This window comes from Rattus rattus, chromosome 15 (genome assembly GCF_011064425.1).
Source record: "Rattus rattus isolate New Zealand chromosome 15, Rrattus_CSIRO_v1, whole genome shotgun sequence".
Lineage (NCBI taxonomy): Eukaryota > Metazoa > Chordata > Mammalia > Rodentia > Muridae > Rattus > Rattus rattus.
Genome location: NC_046168.1, coordinates 22125261 through 22143493, shown reverse-complemented (window position 1 = coordinate 22143493; position 18233 = coordinate 22125261). Strand labels below are relative to the sequence as shown.

Sequence of the window (18233 nt, the reverse complement as noted above, 5' to 3'; positions counted from 1 at the left end):
GACCAAAGGCAAAAGCCACAATTATTTTTTAAACCATGATTGACCAGATCAATGAGAAGTACTTAGGTGAAAGATGATGTAATAATCGTTTTGAACCAAGACCATAACATCAGACAAACCTATGATGGAATCAGTTCTTTTCCTCTTGTGAACAGTGTATTCCTAAGAAGATACTCTTCAGAGCTACTTTCTTTACATAGAAAAACTGGAGCTATCATAGATTATGGCTCACGAGGTGTTTCTGAGGATTAATTGAAATTTCAACAAACATCTTCTGGCTGAAATATTGAGTGCTCACCTATTGTCAATACTATCAGAGCCTACTGTGGTTGACCAGATGGACGGAATTTGTAGCCACATGCAAAGTATTTGTGGAACTGTGATAGTTATGGTATGTAGTCAGTTCTCTCAGAAATAGATGCAGCCCATTTCTTAGCTGTAATGTTGGCTGATCATGGCCACAGATACCTTGCCTTCTGTTTTTAATCTTCCACCTGAAGAAGATGCCAGCCAACAAATTTTAGAGCACTTTTATTTAAAATAAATTTTAATTGACACAAGGAACCAAAGGCTACCTTACTTGCCTCTGATAGAACCAGTTCCCCTCTGTTTAAAGAAACCACATTTCCATCTGGAAATTTCCAAGATTCTAAAAAGGAGCTTTATAGAAAGAGAGAGCTTCCAGGCCTGTGACCGTGAGTAATGGTAAAGTGAACATACTAAAACTTCACTCTAAGCTTCCTAGCAGCTAAAACAGAGAGCAGACAGTTATTGGCTTGACCAGTGATGCTGATCTTGCTCACACAAGCACACCATGACTTGGCGCTCTGGCGTGACAAGAAACTGTCATGTAAGCATCCACATGATGCACCTTGAGTTTCCAGTGAGTGACTCTAGCAGTAAGTATGGTTTGGGGTTGATAGCCTTTCTGCCAGTGTGTTCATGCAGGGCTTTAATCCTGGATGCTGTTTGCTTCAGATGTAACTAGAGTGAAGTCAGTACAGTCAATTATTCAAAGAAAAAAGCCTCAATCCTCTTGACTAGAGATTAGAATAGCCTCAAAATTATCCCCAACTTCCCATCTAGTTCTCTGGGATACATTTTTGATTTGAAGTTAAAAAGCAAGCAGATAACAGTTATATGTTCTGGCCTATGCTATTGAAGCATGTGTGTGCATATGCCTATACATGTGTGTGTGTGTGTGTGCGTGTGCATGTGTGTGTGTGTGTATGCGTGAGTGTGCGTGTGTGTATGCAGGTGCCTACAAGTGTGCAGGTGTGTGAATGTTTGCAGAATGGAGAATCCAGAGGTCACACTTAGGTGTTGTTCTCCAGGTGCCTTCACCTTGCTGTGACAGGTTTGCTTGCTAACCTGGGCTTGAACAGGCCAGGCTGGCTGCCTAGTGAGGCCCAGAGATCCACGTGTTTTCAAACCAACCCCAGCACTAGAATTAAAAGCTTTTACCACTAGACCTAGCCTTTTCTATGTGCCCTGAAGGTCAAAGTCAGGTTTCTCCTGCTAGTGCAGCAAGCACATTACCATCTGAGGCCCCACCTAGGCCCCAGGAGCTGTTTAATCAGTTGTTGATTAGGATAATGCTTGGACTCTGATTTTTAGCACTGTGCTAAAGTAAACAAGTCAGGTATCATGGCCCATACCTGTAATCCTAGCTCTTAAGAAACTGAGGCAGGACAAACCTGAGTTTGGGGATACCCTGGACTGCAAAGTGAGACTGTATTTTTTTCTTTTTTAAAGGGAAGGGACATTTGTGTGCAAAGTTTTCTGTTTTGTTTTGTTTTTGAAAGCTGAGTTGTGGTAGGGAGGATTATTATTTTAACAGAAGCCTGTAGAGGAATGTTGGGAAGTGCTTTGAGGTCTGAAATAGGACTTCCTAAATTCTTTTCGTTTAGTTTTTTTTAAAAAACATTAATTTATTTGTGCATCTGTATGTGTGTGTTTGTGCATATATTGTCGTGTGTGTGTGTGTGTGTGTGTGTGTGTGTGTGTGTTAGGAAGTGTTTCAAGCATGCATGTCATGTTATATTTGTAGAAGTCAGGACAATCTGTGGGAATCTGTTCTCACATTCTACCATGGCGGGTCTAGGGATTGAACTCAGATCATCATACTTGGCAAAAAGTGCCTTTCCTAGCTAAGCCATCTTGCAGACTCAGTGTTTTAGCTTTAATTGGCCCTCCCAAGAATGTTCTGCAGACTCTGTGCTTAACTAAATCCAGTGGCTGTGCGAGAGTGATTACTTATGGACTTCACAAAGGTCTGATCCCTTCCCTTTTAATGCTGAGGTACAACAAAAATGTAGGGCCTGAAAACATCTCCTTTGTGTGTGTGATCTTGTGCGTGTGTGTCAGGGTGGGTGGGGGGCATGCATGTGTGAGCACTTGTATGTGGATATCAAAGGACAAGCTCAACTGTTATTCCTCTGGAACAGTCCACTGTACTCTTTCAGGTAGAGTCTCTCACTGGTCTAGGACTTACCAAGTAGGCTAGGTTGAGAATCTAGGCCTCCCTAGGGATTCCTTTCTCCTTTTCCCTGGTGTTTGGGTTGCAGGAATATCCCACCATCCCTACCTTAATTTCTTTTTTAACTCTGGCTTCACTCTGGGGATTGAATCAAGTTCTTGCGCTTGCAAGGCAAGCAGTTTATTGACTGAGCTGTCTCCCCAGCCCTCTCCCCTTCTTGTGAGTGGGCAGCCTGGCTTGTTTTCATTTACAGTTTTCTAGAAGGAGCAGATGCTGCGATTTTTACACAATTTACCTTGGTGCAGATGCCGAAAGAGAGCATTCACAATAAAATATATGCAGTATATGTAATTTCAGTGGGATGTTCTGGGGTTTTAAAGTAAAGCTGTGTACCTGCAAGCTGTTTTATGGCTCCTCAGTTATAATTGTCTCTGTAACACAGAAGGCTACAACTGTGGCTCTGCCCTCACTTGCAAGCTTTCCAGAAAATATTCTGCGAGACACAGTGTTCTTATGGTTTTTTTGAAATGTGCATGAAAATGTCTCATTTCATTAGGAAGGAATCACAGTTACGGGAAAGATGGTGGACAACCTATGGAGGCCATGCTTGTGAAAGCTTCAGTGAGGACAGTGGGTGCTCTGGGTTTGAGGTCCTACCTGCTGCAAAGGAACTTGAATTAGAGTTCCATGTTGCATGAGCAAGAGAGTGCTTGTTGCAACCTTGTTCTTATACAGACAGAATGGGAGGAGAGTGGTGGGTGAAGATCTGAACAGCTGCAGCTGACTCAACCTTCCCCTGGGGAGTCCTTGCTTCTGCTTGTGGCATTCCTCGGGGGATGGATAAGGACAAGGGGTGGGCATCACTGTGAAGCTAAGTCCCCAGAGAATTGGCACTTGAATGCTCTGTTACATATGTCCTCAGCTAGCTCCATGAGCATCCTCCCTCCATCAGCTAACCTCATGCCCTCTCCATTTGCCCATGTTACACAGAACTGTATTTTCAATATTAAGTATAAAAGGGATGGATAGTAGTCCTTCTTACAGTGTATGTACTTGTTCAGTATTGCTGTGGTAAATGGGTGAACCACTGTCCACCCAGAGCTCATCGGCGTGGTAAAGCTTTGGTTCACAAGATGATAGTATTAGCAGATGGGACGTTTAGGAGGTAGACCTAGGGAAGGTCCTAAGTTCATCAGAGCCAGGCCCTCAGAAGGTACTGTGGGAGCCCGCCCATCTTCTCTCTTTTTTTATGGCTCCATTGATGGCATCACTGAATCACTCCTTCCATGTTGGGTCACCAAAACTGAACTACACATTGTGTACCTCCAAAAACTCTGAGCTGGATGAATCTTTTCCCTTTACAGTTAGCCGCCTCCGACACGTCGTTGTCGTTACAGAAAGCTGAGCTGTTCAAAGCAACTGTTCAATAGTTACCATTTGGGTTCCACTGGTCCTCTCCACCCAACACGAACAGGAAGTTTTCTACCTCTACAACGCAGTGGTGGGCACTGTTGTAAGGCATAACTGGAATCAAGAGAAAAGGACATATAAAAATTTCCAATACCTCAGCTTACCAGCTCTGCATGTCACCAAACATGAGACTCCGTCAACCGGCAACCGCATGGCTACCCACAATTCCTGTGATCCACACGCCCTGACTCAGTGACGTGTTGCCAGCAGTTTCAAGCCCAACCCCTTTTGACTAATTTTGCATAATGTTATTCCACGAAGTAGTCAAGAATGACCTGCATGCTGCTCCACCCTCCAGCTCTGCCCAATGGTGGGGGATGGAGTTTCTATGGCAATGACTGACACTCCCAAATGGTCAGGGCTGGCAGCTACTTCCTGAGAGAACTAGCTCTGAATAATGTGGAGCATTTGCTGGCAATCTTTCCACACACAGCCTGGGCTGCTGTGTGGCTTTCTACTCCACAGCATTGAGCAGGCTGAATTTCCATACAGTTTTAAGTTTTTAAATTAAGGTCCTGCTGATTTAATGCCTCCTCCAAATGTATACGCTTAATTTCCTGTACAATGTCATTAGCAGCACAATCACACATTTTCCATCTTTGTGCATCGGAGCTCTTCTGTAGCAGAGATGAGAACTGTCAGGAGTGCCATGCGTGGCCATTTTCCCGCACTCTCCTTCTGCATCCAGCCGCAGAGGCTGTGTGGAGGGCGTTATTCATAAACCCACCAACGCCAGGTTTCTCTGACATTTGCATCTCCTTCAGAAAGTCATGACGTACCAAGCAGGGTGCTGCTGTCACCCTTGGTGTTGTGCAGTGTTGGTCCCTGCTGGTATAATCACAGGGTGATTGTGGATGTGTGCAGCATTAGTTATCATATGACATGCAGTGGTCTGGGCCCAGTGACACCAGTAGGAAAAATGATGCCCTTGTTCAGCTCATCATATGGGCACCTTAAATCTAGGTGAGGACAAATGGGGAGGTGATGTGCCTGTTCAGGCAGGGACCTTATTGCTTGACACGGATCAACAGAGCACTTAAGAAACCAGTGCGGTGGGAAATCAATATGAATCCCAGCCAATTCTTACTCTGCGCTCCTTTGCCAATGCAGAGAGAGAGAGAGAGAGAGAGACAGACAGACAGACAGACAGGAGGGAGGGAGGGAGGGGGGAGAGAGGGGAGGAGGAGAGAGAGAGAGAATGCCTATTGCATACCTGCAGAATAACCTATCTTATATCTGACTTATTTTGAGGGTTTTGGTTTAATTGTCTCCTAGCTTTCTCAAGATATGACTCATACTGGTATATATATATATATGTGGCTTTTAGAAAGAGAACTCAGTAAATAGCTCTATAAGTACATTCTTTAAGCTTCTTACTAAAGTGCCCAAAGGTTGTAAGAATTCTGATCCATTAATTAATATTTACTGTGACTATTCATTTTCTGAAGTTATAGCTGCCAGAAAGCATTCATATGTATATGTTTAATTTAGGGAGTTGAAGAAAGGGGGCCTAAAGTGGCTTGTGCGAGCTACATCGGGGACTTCTTCATCTTAAGAATGTTCCTAGAGCCCCAATGCTCACTTTAGTCTTCAGAGAATGCCCTCGACAGATAGTTCTTGTTTACTCAGAATTCCTTGCTGTAGGTCTGTCAGGTTGGTTCACTGAGCAGTTAAGTTTGAGGTTGTATCCTTTGAGGTTGTATTTTTAAAATCAAGTCAATTGAGTCACTGCAGTTTAAATGACAATACTTCTTCCAAACCACTAGAAGGAAAACCAGGCTACCCCATCACTTGCTGTGACTGGATGTTTCAGACTCAGCTGACTTAATGACCTCTGACCTGTGAACTTAGGCGGCATTAGCTGCCATTGTATGCATCTCACTGCGTGTGACATTGTGCAGAAATAGAAGCCAGTAGATCAGTTTACTTACGCCATGGCCAGCCATCATGCTACATAAACTTACTTTAAAATTTCGATTTGCTAGGTGTCCAAATCTTTTTTCAAATGGTATTTTATTCTCTTTAGCCATGAGCCCAGCCTCATAATAAAACAAAAATCTCTGAAAATGTATCAACACTTGTGTTTGTTCCCGCTGTGCTTTCTTCCCATTCGGGCAAAAATTAAGTGAAGGAAATAATACCTGATTTATTCCTAAGCCTCTTTCTCATTTGATTACCCCTATTGTTATGCTTGTGCAAACAAAGGAAGCTATTTGCTCTAAGCTAACTACAGAACTCTCCAAATCTGGGCCAAGACATTCCCTAAAGTCCTGCTGGAATGGGCTCGTGGTGGTAGTCCTATTCCTCTGCATGTTCTTATTTTTGTTTGACGATCCTGTTATCCTTCTTGGTTGGGCATGCGGTATTCACATTTGTGAATGATTATCCTTTGTGGATTCTCATTGTGAGGCGGGAGGCTAGAAACAGACACAAATGACTCTTTGAGATTATGGCTGAATGTAAATCGCTCCCAAATTTACTACAAATAAAACATTTGATCAATGTTTGAATTTTGAAAGAGCTCTAACTCCTTTGACTTCTGATTAAACCTGAAGGAAAGGAAAAGTAAACAGGGCAAGCAACGACGGCCAGCAGTCCACTGAGAAGGTCACTGCATTCTACACACACCCATTCTCTTTGAAGTCACCCCAAGGCCACCCCTTGTCCTTTCCAGACGTCTCTAGCCGTGGACACCTGTGTGTGTGTGCACAAGCAGGTGGTGGAGGAGGTTGGCCCTTCACGTTCATGCACAGTCCGCTCTGAGTTTTAAGCGTGTCAGTCAGTGAGTTAGAGGGAAAGGGGACAGAGAAGCTAATCAGGATGAAATGAGATTAAAGGCTGTCTAATTTTACAGCAACTGTGATCCATCAGCCACTGTGAAAGTGACAGTGGAAATGAGTGATGGAGACAGACAGGTGGGGCTGTACATTTCACTGATTTATCCTCAAATGCACTGGGCCTTATTTTATTGAGTGAACACGACCGCATTTATCAAGTCTGTCATCTAAAGCCACTTTCCCTCCATTTAAAAAGGTCACTTTACTCTCAGGGAGCAGGAGAGAGGCACTTTCAAATCAGATTTAAAATCGAATAACACATGTTTATAAGGGCCCTTTGTGAAGAGTCTCAACTTTATCTCACACAAACGAGTTATGCTAGAAGGATAAAAAATGGGGCAGAAGCCAGAAAAATCACAGAAGGAAATGCCCTGGTCACCCAAGAGAGCACTTCAATGGGTCTCTAAATCTGATGCGGATTTTTGTTTGTTTGTTTGTTTTCTTTCTTGGTTTTTTTTTTTTGTTATTATGCTTTTCCCATCCCGATCACTTGAAGTTTTATTCTAATCTGAGCAATTCAATCAAACATTTGATAACGTTTAATATTCTAAATTAAGCCAGTAGAAAGCAGTAGGGAGATGCTATGGATGAGCCAACTTGGAAGACCCAGTCACAGTATTGACCCTGCAGAATGACGGATCGTCACACGTAAAACAGATGTCAGCAATTGCTACAAGCCTGCTCGCTGCTACAGTGAACTCCTATACCTGTTAATTGTTTCCCCAGGATTTTAAAGCCATATAAATCTCACACGCACAGTCTTTCACCCCTCCCCGTGTCACTGCAATAAAATGCTTCAGGACGCTGTGCGCAAACTGTACCTAGTTGAGAAATGAGCATGGAGTCCTCATTGTGCAATGTGTTGCTTTTTGTGATAATAACCACCATTTACCACTGACCATACGCCATATGTTAAATTGAGTACATAATTATGTTTGTATGTTTATGGAAATTACATCTCTGAAAATACACATGTTTAGCCCTAGCTATTAATATGTTCCCATTTAGGAATATATATATGTATATGTATATGTATATATGTATATATGTATATATATATGCACACACACATGTATGTATATATGTATGTATATATCAGATGAATTGACTCATTTGTGATATTGAAATTATAATGTATGGTAAGAATATATGGTAAAACAGAAAATGTCTCTACACATATTTACTTACATGTTTCAATTTATACATGTAACTGTGGATCAGACATAACTCAACCACTGAATTTCTAGGAGAAATACTGAGGCCCTGGGAGGATAAGTCACTTGTTGAAGGTCATACTCAGCTAATGAATACCCCAGCTTTACTTCAAACATGGGAAGTCTGGACCCCAACTCACGGTCTTATGCATTCCACTCTACTGACTTTCAATAGGTGTGTTCAGCCAACCAGAAAATAATTACTGAGTTCTTGAGTGTTCAATGATAGTGTCCCTGAGATTCATATATAATTTTATACTGCTTCATACTTTAAATGTTCTAACTATTACTTAGATATTCAAAATGCAAGGGCTACTTGAATTTTTTCTGTACATATAAATATTAAAGTAGCTGGTTTTCTTAAAGCAAGATGTGTTTTTAGTAGCATGTGGTAATTGTACAAAATAAAGGGTTTCGTTTTGGTGTTTCATACATGCACATGGTATGTTTTGATCTGTTCATGCCCTGTGTTGTTTTCATTTCTATACTCTCTCTGACTCCCATTTCATTTATATCCTTTTGCTTTAATGTCAATTCTTCCCTACCTTCCTGGATTCCATGTCTGACAGAAAACAGAATAGTTTCTCTGAGTCTAACCTCTTTCCCTTAACGAGGTGATTCCCAGTTCTTTGTGTTTTTTTCTTCAGGTAACAGGATTTCTTCTTTTTGAATGACTTAAACTCCACTATATGCATATACACTACATTTTCTTTATCTGTTGTCTGCTGTTGGGCACATGGGACATTCCATGACTTGGCTGTCATTGCTTCAGTGAATATGGCTGTACGGTATCTCAATTCCTTGCTGCCTTTGGTTATGTGAGGGTAAATATCTGTAAGTAGCTGGACCTTGTGAACATCTTATTTTGTGGATGGAAACCGTCTACACTGTGTTCCATAGAGGCCAGACAAAGTCACGTCCTTATCAATGGTGTATACTTTTCCTCGCACATCCCCATCCCTTACCCCTCGCACTCTCCCTGACATCCGGAGCTTCTTGTTTACTCGATGCCAGCCACTTTGAGTGGAGGGAGATAGAATCCCAATTTAACTCTGAATTTCATTTCTCTGATGGCCAAAGTTTGAACATTTGTGAATGTGTTTATTTGGCACCATATTTCTTTTTTCAAAAGGAGGCTATTCAATTCGTTTGCCTACTAAGATGAGTAGACTTGCTTTATGGAGTCAGAAACAAAACAAAACGAAATGGTCCATGAAGATAGGTAGATTCTACTGACAATGGGTTATGACTGTTTTAAACAAATAGTGTCTATTTTAACCTTGGATGTAGAGGCACAGGATCCTCTCATGGCATAGAAAGAATCCAGAGGCTCACTTCTTCCTACAAAGGCCTTATACTCCCAGAGACGCAAATTAACCTGTCTCCTTCCATGTTGTGCCTCCAGAAAAACATAACTATCATCTAGTGGAAAGCAAATACATCTCAGAACTCACAACATTTATGAACTTCATGTGAGACGTTGCTTGAGCCAAGCCCAGAATCTAGGAGGATTGTCCAATTCAGGAGGAATTGAAGGTTTGTTGTTTAGATACAACAGATATGGGGGCTTTGACATTTTTGTGACTTCAGAAAACTAAGCTTACAAACCCATCCACATTTTAAGTTTTTAGAAAATCAATTATGTTCATAAGTATATACATGGTTATATATTAAATATATTTATTATATATAATATATACATATTAAAGATATATGTGTTCCTGAACCTTAGCCAGTCAGTTTTCTGTCTTGGAGGGCATTACTGGAACTGTGTGCTTGGATTTTCCTTTCAGAAAGATTGCATACATTAAACTCTTCCTTTCCTTCCTTCTTTTCTTTCTTTCTTTCTTTCTTTCTTTCTTTCTTTCTTTCTTTCTTTCTTTCTTTCGTGGTATTTATCATTGAACTTAGGACATCTTGCATGCTAAGCAAGCATTCAACCACTAGGCTATGTCCAGGCCATTTTCTAGTTCTTACGTTTTGTTTTAGGCACGGTCTCACTAAGTTTCCCAAACTGTTCTCAAACTTGTTAATTTCCCACTGCAGTCTCGCTAGTAGCTGGGATCACATGTCTTTGTATGGGAGCATTTCCTCTACCACAGACAGAAGCATTATCCTAACCTGTACTCTTTAGCATACTGATGTTCTATACTAACTAGTGTGTGCTTTCAACCCTCATTTGCTGTGGGTCTATTCCATATCAGGTAAAGCTGTTCAGACTGCAAGTCCCGGGACCAGTGTCTAGAAGATGTCTACTCAAAGAGCACACATCACAGGCAACAAAGCAGGCTTTTCGTCTCAAAAGTAATATGCAGTGAAGATATAGAAATCAAGGCTGGTGTGAGGGAACTATGGAGAGTTCTGACAGAGGCTGGGAGATGACCTGAATGGCCAAGTGGATGACCTCCCAGGTGAGCAGGCACCAGGTACAGTGTGGACACCATGTAGGGAGTAACAGCAGGAATAGCAAGTGCAGAAGTCTCAGAGCGCTGGATGGTGCTGTCTTCAGAACAATAGGACGTCAGGTATAGGAAGGGCAGACCTCTGGATGCTGAGGAAACTGTCAGGAGATGATACTATGCCTGCCTTCCCTGCAGCACACAGATGCAAGCTCTATTATTGATTTTGCTCATTATTGGTGGCTGTTTGTCAATGTCTTTAACAAGCATTTACTAAATATTCTTTATGTGCAGATACTTTTCTACTGACAATGTGAGAATGAATGAAGCCCCAGATACCCCTGCTCTCAGGGTTCATCCTGCCTTAAAGGGAGAAAAGGCACAAACAAATATAGACAATCAAGATGAATAGGCCAGAGGATGGCTCTAGTGATGGCCTTAGTTGGAGTTGTCAGGGACAGTCGTTCTAGGGGAGTGATATTTGAAGTTGAATCTAAAGAGTGGGAAGAAGCTAGCTGCTTAAAGGCAAGAGGAGATGACCTACAGAGGTTCAGACACAGGGTGAGATGAGTGGTGTGAGAAGAGAGAGAAATCTGTGTGGGGAGTACCTAGAAGATGGGATGATGTCAGAAGTCAGCTAGAGACTGGCATGGGGATCACGATGAGTTAGGAAAAACTTTGTGTATCTTGTTCTAAGCTTGACAGAAAGACGTTTGGGGAATGTAGACAAAGGGTGAAATCATTTAGCTAATAAAATGTCACTCAGGCTATTTCTGATTGGAAAGACGAGAAGAGGAAAATCGTCCTTGACTCAGCCAAGTAATGATGGAGATGGGTCCATGGATGGAGAGAAGGGGTGTGTGTTGATAATTGCTGAACACTGATGAAGGGACAAGAATGACCAGAACCATGACTTTCTAGGGACCTGGGACACAGGCCAAAAGCCAGCACAAAAGTGTTAATCACACTGCAATCATCTGCTTGCATGTTTAATCACTGCAAGCTGCAAGGTCCATGAAGGCACAGGCTTCAGTGCTTTCTAAGAAGATAAAGTAGTTGATTCTCAGTGAGAGAATCAGAACAATGCTACTGTGCATGCTTCAGAATGAAAATATGTTCCAGAGTGGCTAAGAAATGTGCAGGGCCCTTTTCTGGAGGGAAATGGAGAAGTAGATTGGAGGGGTACATAGGGGAGGTGGAGGGAGGAACTGGGAAGAGAGGAGAAAAGGGAAAACTGTGGTTAGCATGTAATATGTCAGAGAATTAAAAAAAAAAAGGTTCAGGAGACCCCATCTAAAAAAGAGTTAATCTGTGAGCCCCATGCCTTGATCTCTTTTCCTGTTATTACACCATGTTGGCTGGGGGACTGCTTTTATATTACTTAGCTGTCTTACATAATTTTATGTAGTATACTAACACTGATTAAAATAACCACATAGCCATTTCATGCTGTTGAAATGTATGTGATAAAAACATTTGTGTGTATATATGTTTATGACAGCAACAATATATATCATTTATAATATATAAAAAGATAATATAAGTATATAAAGTTTATATTATTTTATATAAATATATAATTTTATATTAATATTACAATTAATGTATCATTAAAATGTTTGCTGCTATATCATATTATGAACTGTGTGTATATAGTATTGTGTTGAGGACTTTGCACCACATGTGCATGTGACACGCACACACCCACACCCACACCCACACCCACCCCCCCACACACACACACATACACACAGAGAAAAATTTATGTGTAGGGTTGAACCCCTCTTCATGGAACTGTTGAGTCAAACAATGGGTTTCCTTTCTATGTTGACAAGCCTCTCACACTACACTACAGTGTACATGGCCAGTTGGATGGTTGTGAGCAGTTGGTGTCTAGTTAAAATTCAAATGTACATTCATTTATTAAGACATAGAAAGAGAATATTGTCACCCATTTAAAATCCATTTGTATTCTATACATTCTTCTGTTGCGTGTAGATTTCCTGATACAATTTGTTTTATATAAAATAGATAATTTTTGTTTCTAAGGTGTTTTTTCCCCTGGGGAGTTATCTAAGCAGGAGAAAAAAATAAATGATATTTTGGAAGCACAGTATTGCCAAAATATGTATTGTAAAATATTTACTCATTGAAGCAAATTCAAATAGCAATTACATGCTGGTGAAAAGAATGTAACTTGGAAGGGAGGAACTCACTCTCCCAATAGCAAGTGAAGAATACTTGTCATCAGCTCTGGATGGGTGTAAGAAAAGAACTCATCTCTTCAACTTTATGGTAAACATATTTGAAAAGTAAGTGTTTTAAAATATACTAGTTAGTTTCATAATACTATTTAATCTATCTGAAAAGGTTGAGCAACTTAGCCAGTGTTTCTGGAAGTAGAATGTATATGCAGCAAAGCATGTTATACTATAGCAGTGTGGATATATTAATTTTTAAGAGTGTTGTATGTGGCGTGTTTATGTGTGTGGGGGGGTCAGAGGTGGAAGTTGGCTGTGTTCCTCAAACATTGTCTGTTCTGTTCTTAGAACCTGGCACTCAATGGCTAGACTGGCTGTCTGGGAAAGCCCCTCCATCCTGCAATCCATGCTTCCTAACTCTAGGATTACAGGCACTTACCAATTCCACCATTTCTGCCATGGGTGTTGGGGATGTGAACTTGGGTACGTAAATACTGAACACCCTCTATCCCCAGCCACAATTCTACTTTTTCTTGTTATGTTTAGGTCATACTACATATGGAAACTACCAATAAGTGGAGGAATTTTGTGTACACAGAGGTACTTTAATTGTTATAGACAGTTTGGAAAACCAACTTTCTAGAGGATCCACATGGTCTGAATCTGGTAAGTACTCGGGAGGGTCTTGAATTAGCCCAATATTTTCCCACTTTTAACCACAATTTTTCTTGCACACATAGTGAGCTGGCATCTTACTTACTTATTTTATTTAAGTGGCTTCAAGATGCATAAATCCAAAATCATGTTAGATAGGGGGCATGTGAGACTCAAGAGAGCTTTGTTCTCTCTAGCAGTTCAAGGTTATGTCTAAAGGCGTCTTCCTGACTACGAGATTGCTTTATAGCTCCATCCTCTGCACGTATCAGCATAAATGCATGCCATTATTGTAAGATTTTCTATATGATAATATCGTATGTGAAATGTAGCTGTCTTTTGCTTGTCAAAGGATCTCTGAGCTCCTTGAAACCAGACCATGTCGTCTTAGTAACTTCATGATTAACACAGAAGCATAGGACATGGAACTTTAAATCTCTGGAATTCCTCTAGCTGCTACACCTGACAAAATATTCAGAATATTAATGAATCAATAAATATCAGTGGCATGAATGAGTGAATGTTTGTGATAGAGAAACACTATGTGATTTACTTCTTTGGAAATTATACTAAGCATGTGCTGGAGAAGGCTCAGGAGTTAAGAATGCTTGCTGATCCTCCATAGACCTGGGACCTGTCTCTCGTGACTTTAAGTGCAGCTCTGAGGCATCCATTGCTCTCTCTCTCGGTCTCTATTGGCACCTGTCCTCACACATGCCCACACGCTGACACGTGAACATAATTAAGAATAAGATAAGCAAAAAGATGAGGTATCTCAGAGGTCTTGAAGGAAGAGAAGAAGGATGAGATGTGTCTTAGACCAGAATCCTGTGATAAGCATGACCTTATGGAACACAAATGTCTGCTTAAAGCAAAGGGGGCTCATAAATTCTTCAAGGATTCGTCATAGATTTCTTCCAAGAACTATCATAATACCTACTTGTGCGAAGGTTAGAGGTTTTCAATCTATCCTTAGTGATACAGTTTCTCTCTGATTATTCAGTTTGGGAAAGTGCTAATAACCACAAGAGTAAGTAACTTCAAATAGGACAATAGGGCTTTTTGTTTAGTTTTGTCACTACTGGGGACTGAACTTAGGATCTCCCATGCGCAGGGCAACTGCTCTATCAGTGAGCTACAGTCGCCAGTACTTTAAAGTAGGATTTTGTTAGTAATTTAAGTGAGGCTGGCTCCCAGCGTCTTACATTGGCTTTAGAACACTTACATTAATATGCTCCCAGACTTTAGTTGCATTATTATGACTTCACTTTGGACACATCTGCTGTGCTGGCTATGACAAATACATAATTAATAATTTAGTTTATTTCGTTTTATGTGCATGGCTGTGTTAGTTGCATGCATGTCTGCACCATGTGCAAGTCTGAGGAGGTCAAGGGAGGGCATGAGTTCCTCTGGAACTGGAGTTTCAGACGGTAGTGAGCTGCCATGGGGAATCAAACCTGGGTCCTCTGGAAGAGCATCAAGTCCTCTCTTTACTGTTGAGCCAGCTCTCCAGCCTCACAGTTTTATTTTTATGCTTAGAGAGTTAAAACAAATCTCTGATAAGGACACTAGAAATCATTTTCAAAGATAAGTCTTATTCTTGTTTTCACGTGTATCTGTCTCATTGCATTTCTCAGACATGTTGAGGAACCGTGTTAGTGCTTGGATGTCTGCACTTACTCCAGCATGATGACTTGCTGACCGCATCTTTGTGGAGGAGTTAGAAATGGCAGCTTTATTTTCTCTATTTAAATAAAATTTGTAAAATGTCTCAATGAATCAAGCAACAAGACACTGTTTAAATGTTTGAGCCTGACAAAAATTTTCACTATGTATAGCATGGAAAGAGGATGGCAAAATGGCTCTCAGGTAGTTTAAATTCTCTTACTGAGATCTGAGGAAAGGTAGGGGGTAGTCCATTCAACAAGGGATTATGACAGACATCTTCTGATGAACATAAGATCTCCGTGTTGGAAAGTGAACACCTGTGGGTCTCATGGAAACTCATGAGGTATCAGATGGTCCTTCATTAATTTCATTGGAATTAATTATATCATTAATTCCTTGTTAACTATTCCTGTGCTACATTCTGAATGTACAGTAATTGGACATAATACTGTACTTCAAAGCTTATGGAGAGAGAGACAGAGATAGAGAGAGATAGAGATAGAGAGACAGACACAGAGACACAGAGAAACATACAGAGACACAGAGAGTGTGAGAGACACAGAGAGAATATGAATGAGAACATAAGATAAGAGAAGGGCAATATATGCTCAGGAAGAGAAAGGAAATGTCCAGGAGAAAGTGGCTTTAAGCTAAGTCATAGATATTTTTTAAGACAGCCATAGAAGAAAAAATTCATTGTTAGTAAAGGTAACACTGTCTCAACAAATATAAATTTTTTGAGCTCTTATAATGTATGAGGCTTGGGCTAAGCTATATCATATCACATTGATTTTAACTGGCTCACTTCCAAAAATACTCACGATTAAAGTGAAATTCATCAAAACATTATCATATGGTAATCATAGATATTTCCTTCCATTGTAGTAATGTAATTATAATATTAATTTTCATGGAGAGTTGAGAAAATGCCTTTGGAGAGAGGATCAAATTAAAAGAATGGACTTTGTGCTGTCTTTGGAAACAGTGATCTTCTTCCTACTAAATCTTTTCTGGAACAATCTGATAGTCATGGATTCTGCACATGTCTGTCGACATGTGGAGCCACCATGCTCTTCTAGAAGCCGTTGGCGCCATAACAGAAACTGTGAGTAATACTTTTTATTCCTTTGGGTTATGCATCACTACATCGCCTCCTGATTTGGTGTGCTAATGGTGGCTTTGCATTTATTTGATTTTCAAGGAACTTCCCTGCAAGGCGTCAGAAGGATTGGTCCCATGGTCCTCTGTTGGTAATCTCATGGTGTGCACATGTGCATGTGAATATCAGTGCAGCTGGCCTGGGAGATCAAGGTTACATTGGCTCAACAGCTTTGTCCCCACAAGGTAGATGAGCTCTAGGTCCTGGTAAGTGGCATGGAACTGCCTTTTGAGACTATTCTGTGGGCCCTATGGCTGTGTGTGGATCATAGGAGAGAAATACGGGGATGATATGATGAATTCATGTTCTTAATTTTAGCATTTATTTTTAGTGGCAAAACTAGATATCTACTGCATATTAAGTGATTCTTGATTATGAATGTAGTCTTGAAGGTGTAAATTTTGTAAATTTTCAGCCTTAAGACATAGGCAGAAACCCTAATTCTTTAGGTATGAACCAAACTCTCTGTCTTACTCCTCCAAACTGATTCTGCCTGGCACTGTGTATGAGTGTACGTGCATACGCACTAAGCCTCTATATACAATGATAAGAAAGAAGATTATTTCTTATTTACGTGAGTGGATGTGTGAGGTGAGAACACAGCCGCCCCGTTCCACCCAAAGATGAAGCCTATAACTCTTGTGCCAGATGTTCTAATGCTTCCTGGAATGTGGGAGACAGGCATGAGATTGGGAGGAAAGAGTGGTGGCAACTGACTGTGGCCAGAGTGTAGAGAGAGAGCTGGGGCAGACGTCACCTTCATGCCTACATAGAAAGAGTGATGGTACCCGGGAACTTCCTGTAGGCTAGGATTTACATGGCACCTGGGGTTGTCTAAGAGGTTCCTGGTTTGGTAAGATTGGTCAGAGTAAGTGACACCACAGCCCATTTTATTTCCTTGGGACACTTACTTCTCTACTCAAAACACTGCATAAGGCAGAACATTTGGATGTAGCATTACAATGACTTAGGGGTTTTATGTCCAAGAAATCTAGAGAAAGAAAGAGCACTGGAGCCTGACTTAGGTCACGGTGTGCCATCTTCAGCCTGTCCCCAGCCATTCCTCACAGCCTCCATTGCTTCATTTTTAAGAGCAAAACAAAAAATAAAAACTTCTTTCCTGCTGTCCTTTCTGTCAGCCACAAGAGTGTCCTATTTCCTGGGACCCCAAACCAGACCCACATACACAGCAGTAGACATGGTGAGCACTGAGTTTAGAGATGGGCCCATTATCTGTCAGAGCTTTCCATGGGGTTGTCATGCCAGGCATGAAGGCTTTCCTTTCTTTTCACATGTCCTGAAAACATTTTGACAATGACCAGGACAAAGAAAGAGCTCATGGTGAGAGGAACAGTGGGACCCATAGAGAGAGAAAGTCCTGCCGGGAGCTTCAGATGTTTTTGTCATAAAGGCCAGCCCAGCCTCCTGGTCGTCTTTTATGCTTCCCCCTGACCTAGACTGTGGCCCTCTCTGGCTCTCCTGCTTTCATGTTTGTTTGGAATTATTCTTCACAAACTACTCAGAATGGTTCTTCTTTTCCCCCTTTTTATTTATATATATTCATTGCACATTGTACTGGGAACATGCAGACATTTTAATACTAGAATATCACATGCTTTGATTTCCCTCATATTGCCTTTCCTCCTCCCCTTCACTCTCCTGTCAGTCCTCTTTGTTATCTTTAGGTTAAAAAAATTCCATGTGTGTATAACCTGCATTTTCTTGTGCTCACTGGTGGACAACGTAGATGGGTTCTTTAATTTACCTATGGTGGGTAGTGGTGTTGATGTAGATGTTGATCTGTTGCCTTCTTGGTAATGTGTTGATGAGGAATCTCTCAGGTAAATAATCAAGACTGACACACCTGTGTCAAACGGTAGATTTATTCTAAAATTTTGAGTCTGTAGTTTCTGGGCTCATTTACATTTCTACCAGCAATGTGTGAGGGTTCTCTTTTCTCTGCATCCTCAATAGCATTTGCTGTTATTTGGTTTATTAATGACTGGAGTTGGCATGAGATTGGCAGTGTAGTCTCACTTTATATTGTGATGGCTAGTGAAATTGGACAATTTTACATATGCGCATTGGCTCTTCATATTTTGTCTTTTGAGGAAATTTTGTTCATTTCATTATCCCATTGACTTAATGG

The 18233-nt window shown here is 41.0% G+C and overlaps 1 protein-coding gene across 1 annotated transcript in view; it reads right to left on the bottom strand.

Moving 5' to 3' along the window:
* Klhl14 (kelch like family member 14) overlaps positions 1-18233 on the bottom strand; it is a 101722-nt gene that overhangs the window by 18640 nt on the left and 64849 nt on the right. The window contains exon 3 of the mRNA XM_032886002.1: positions 3914-4003. Within this exon, the coding sequence (XP_032741893.1) occupies positions 3914-4003 (90 nt within the window). The remainder of the gene's footprint in view (positions 1-3913; positions 4004-18233) is intronic.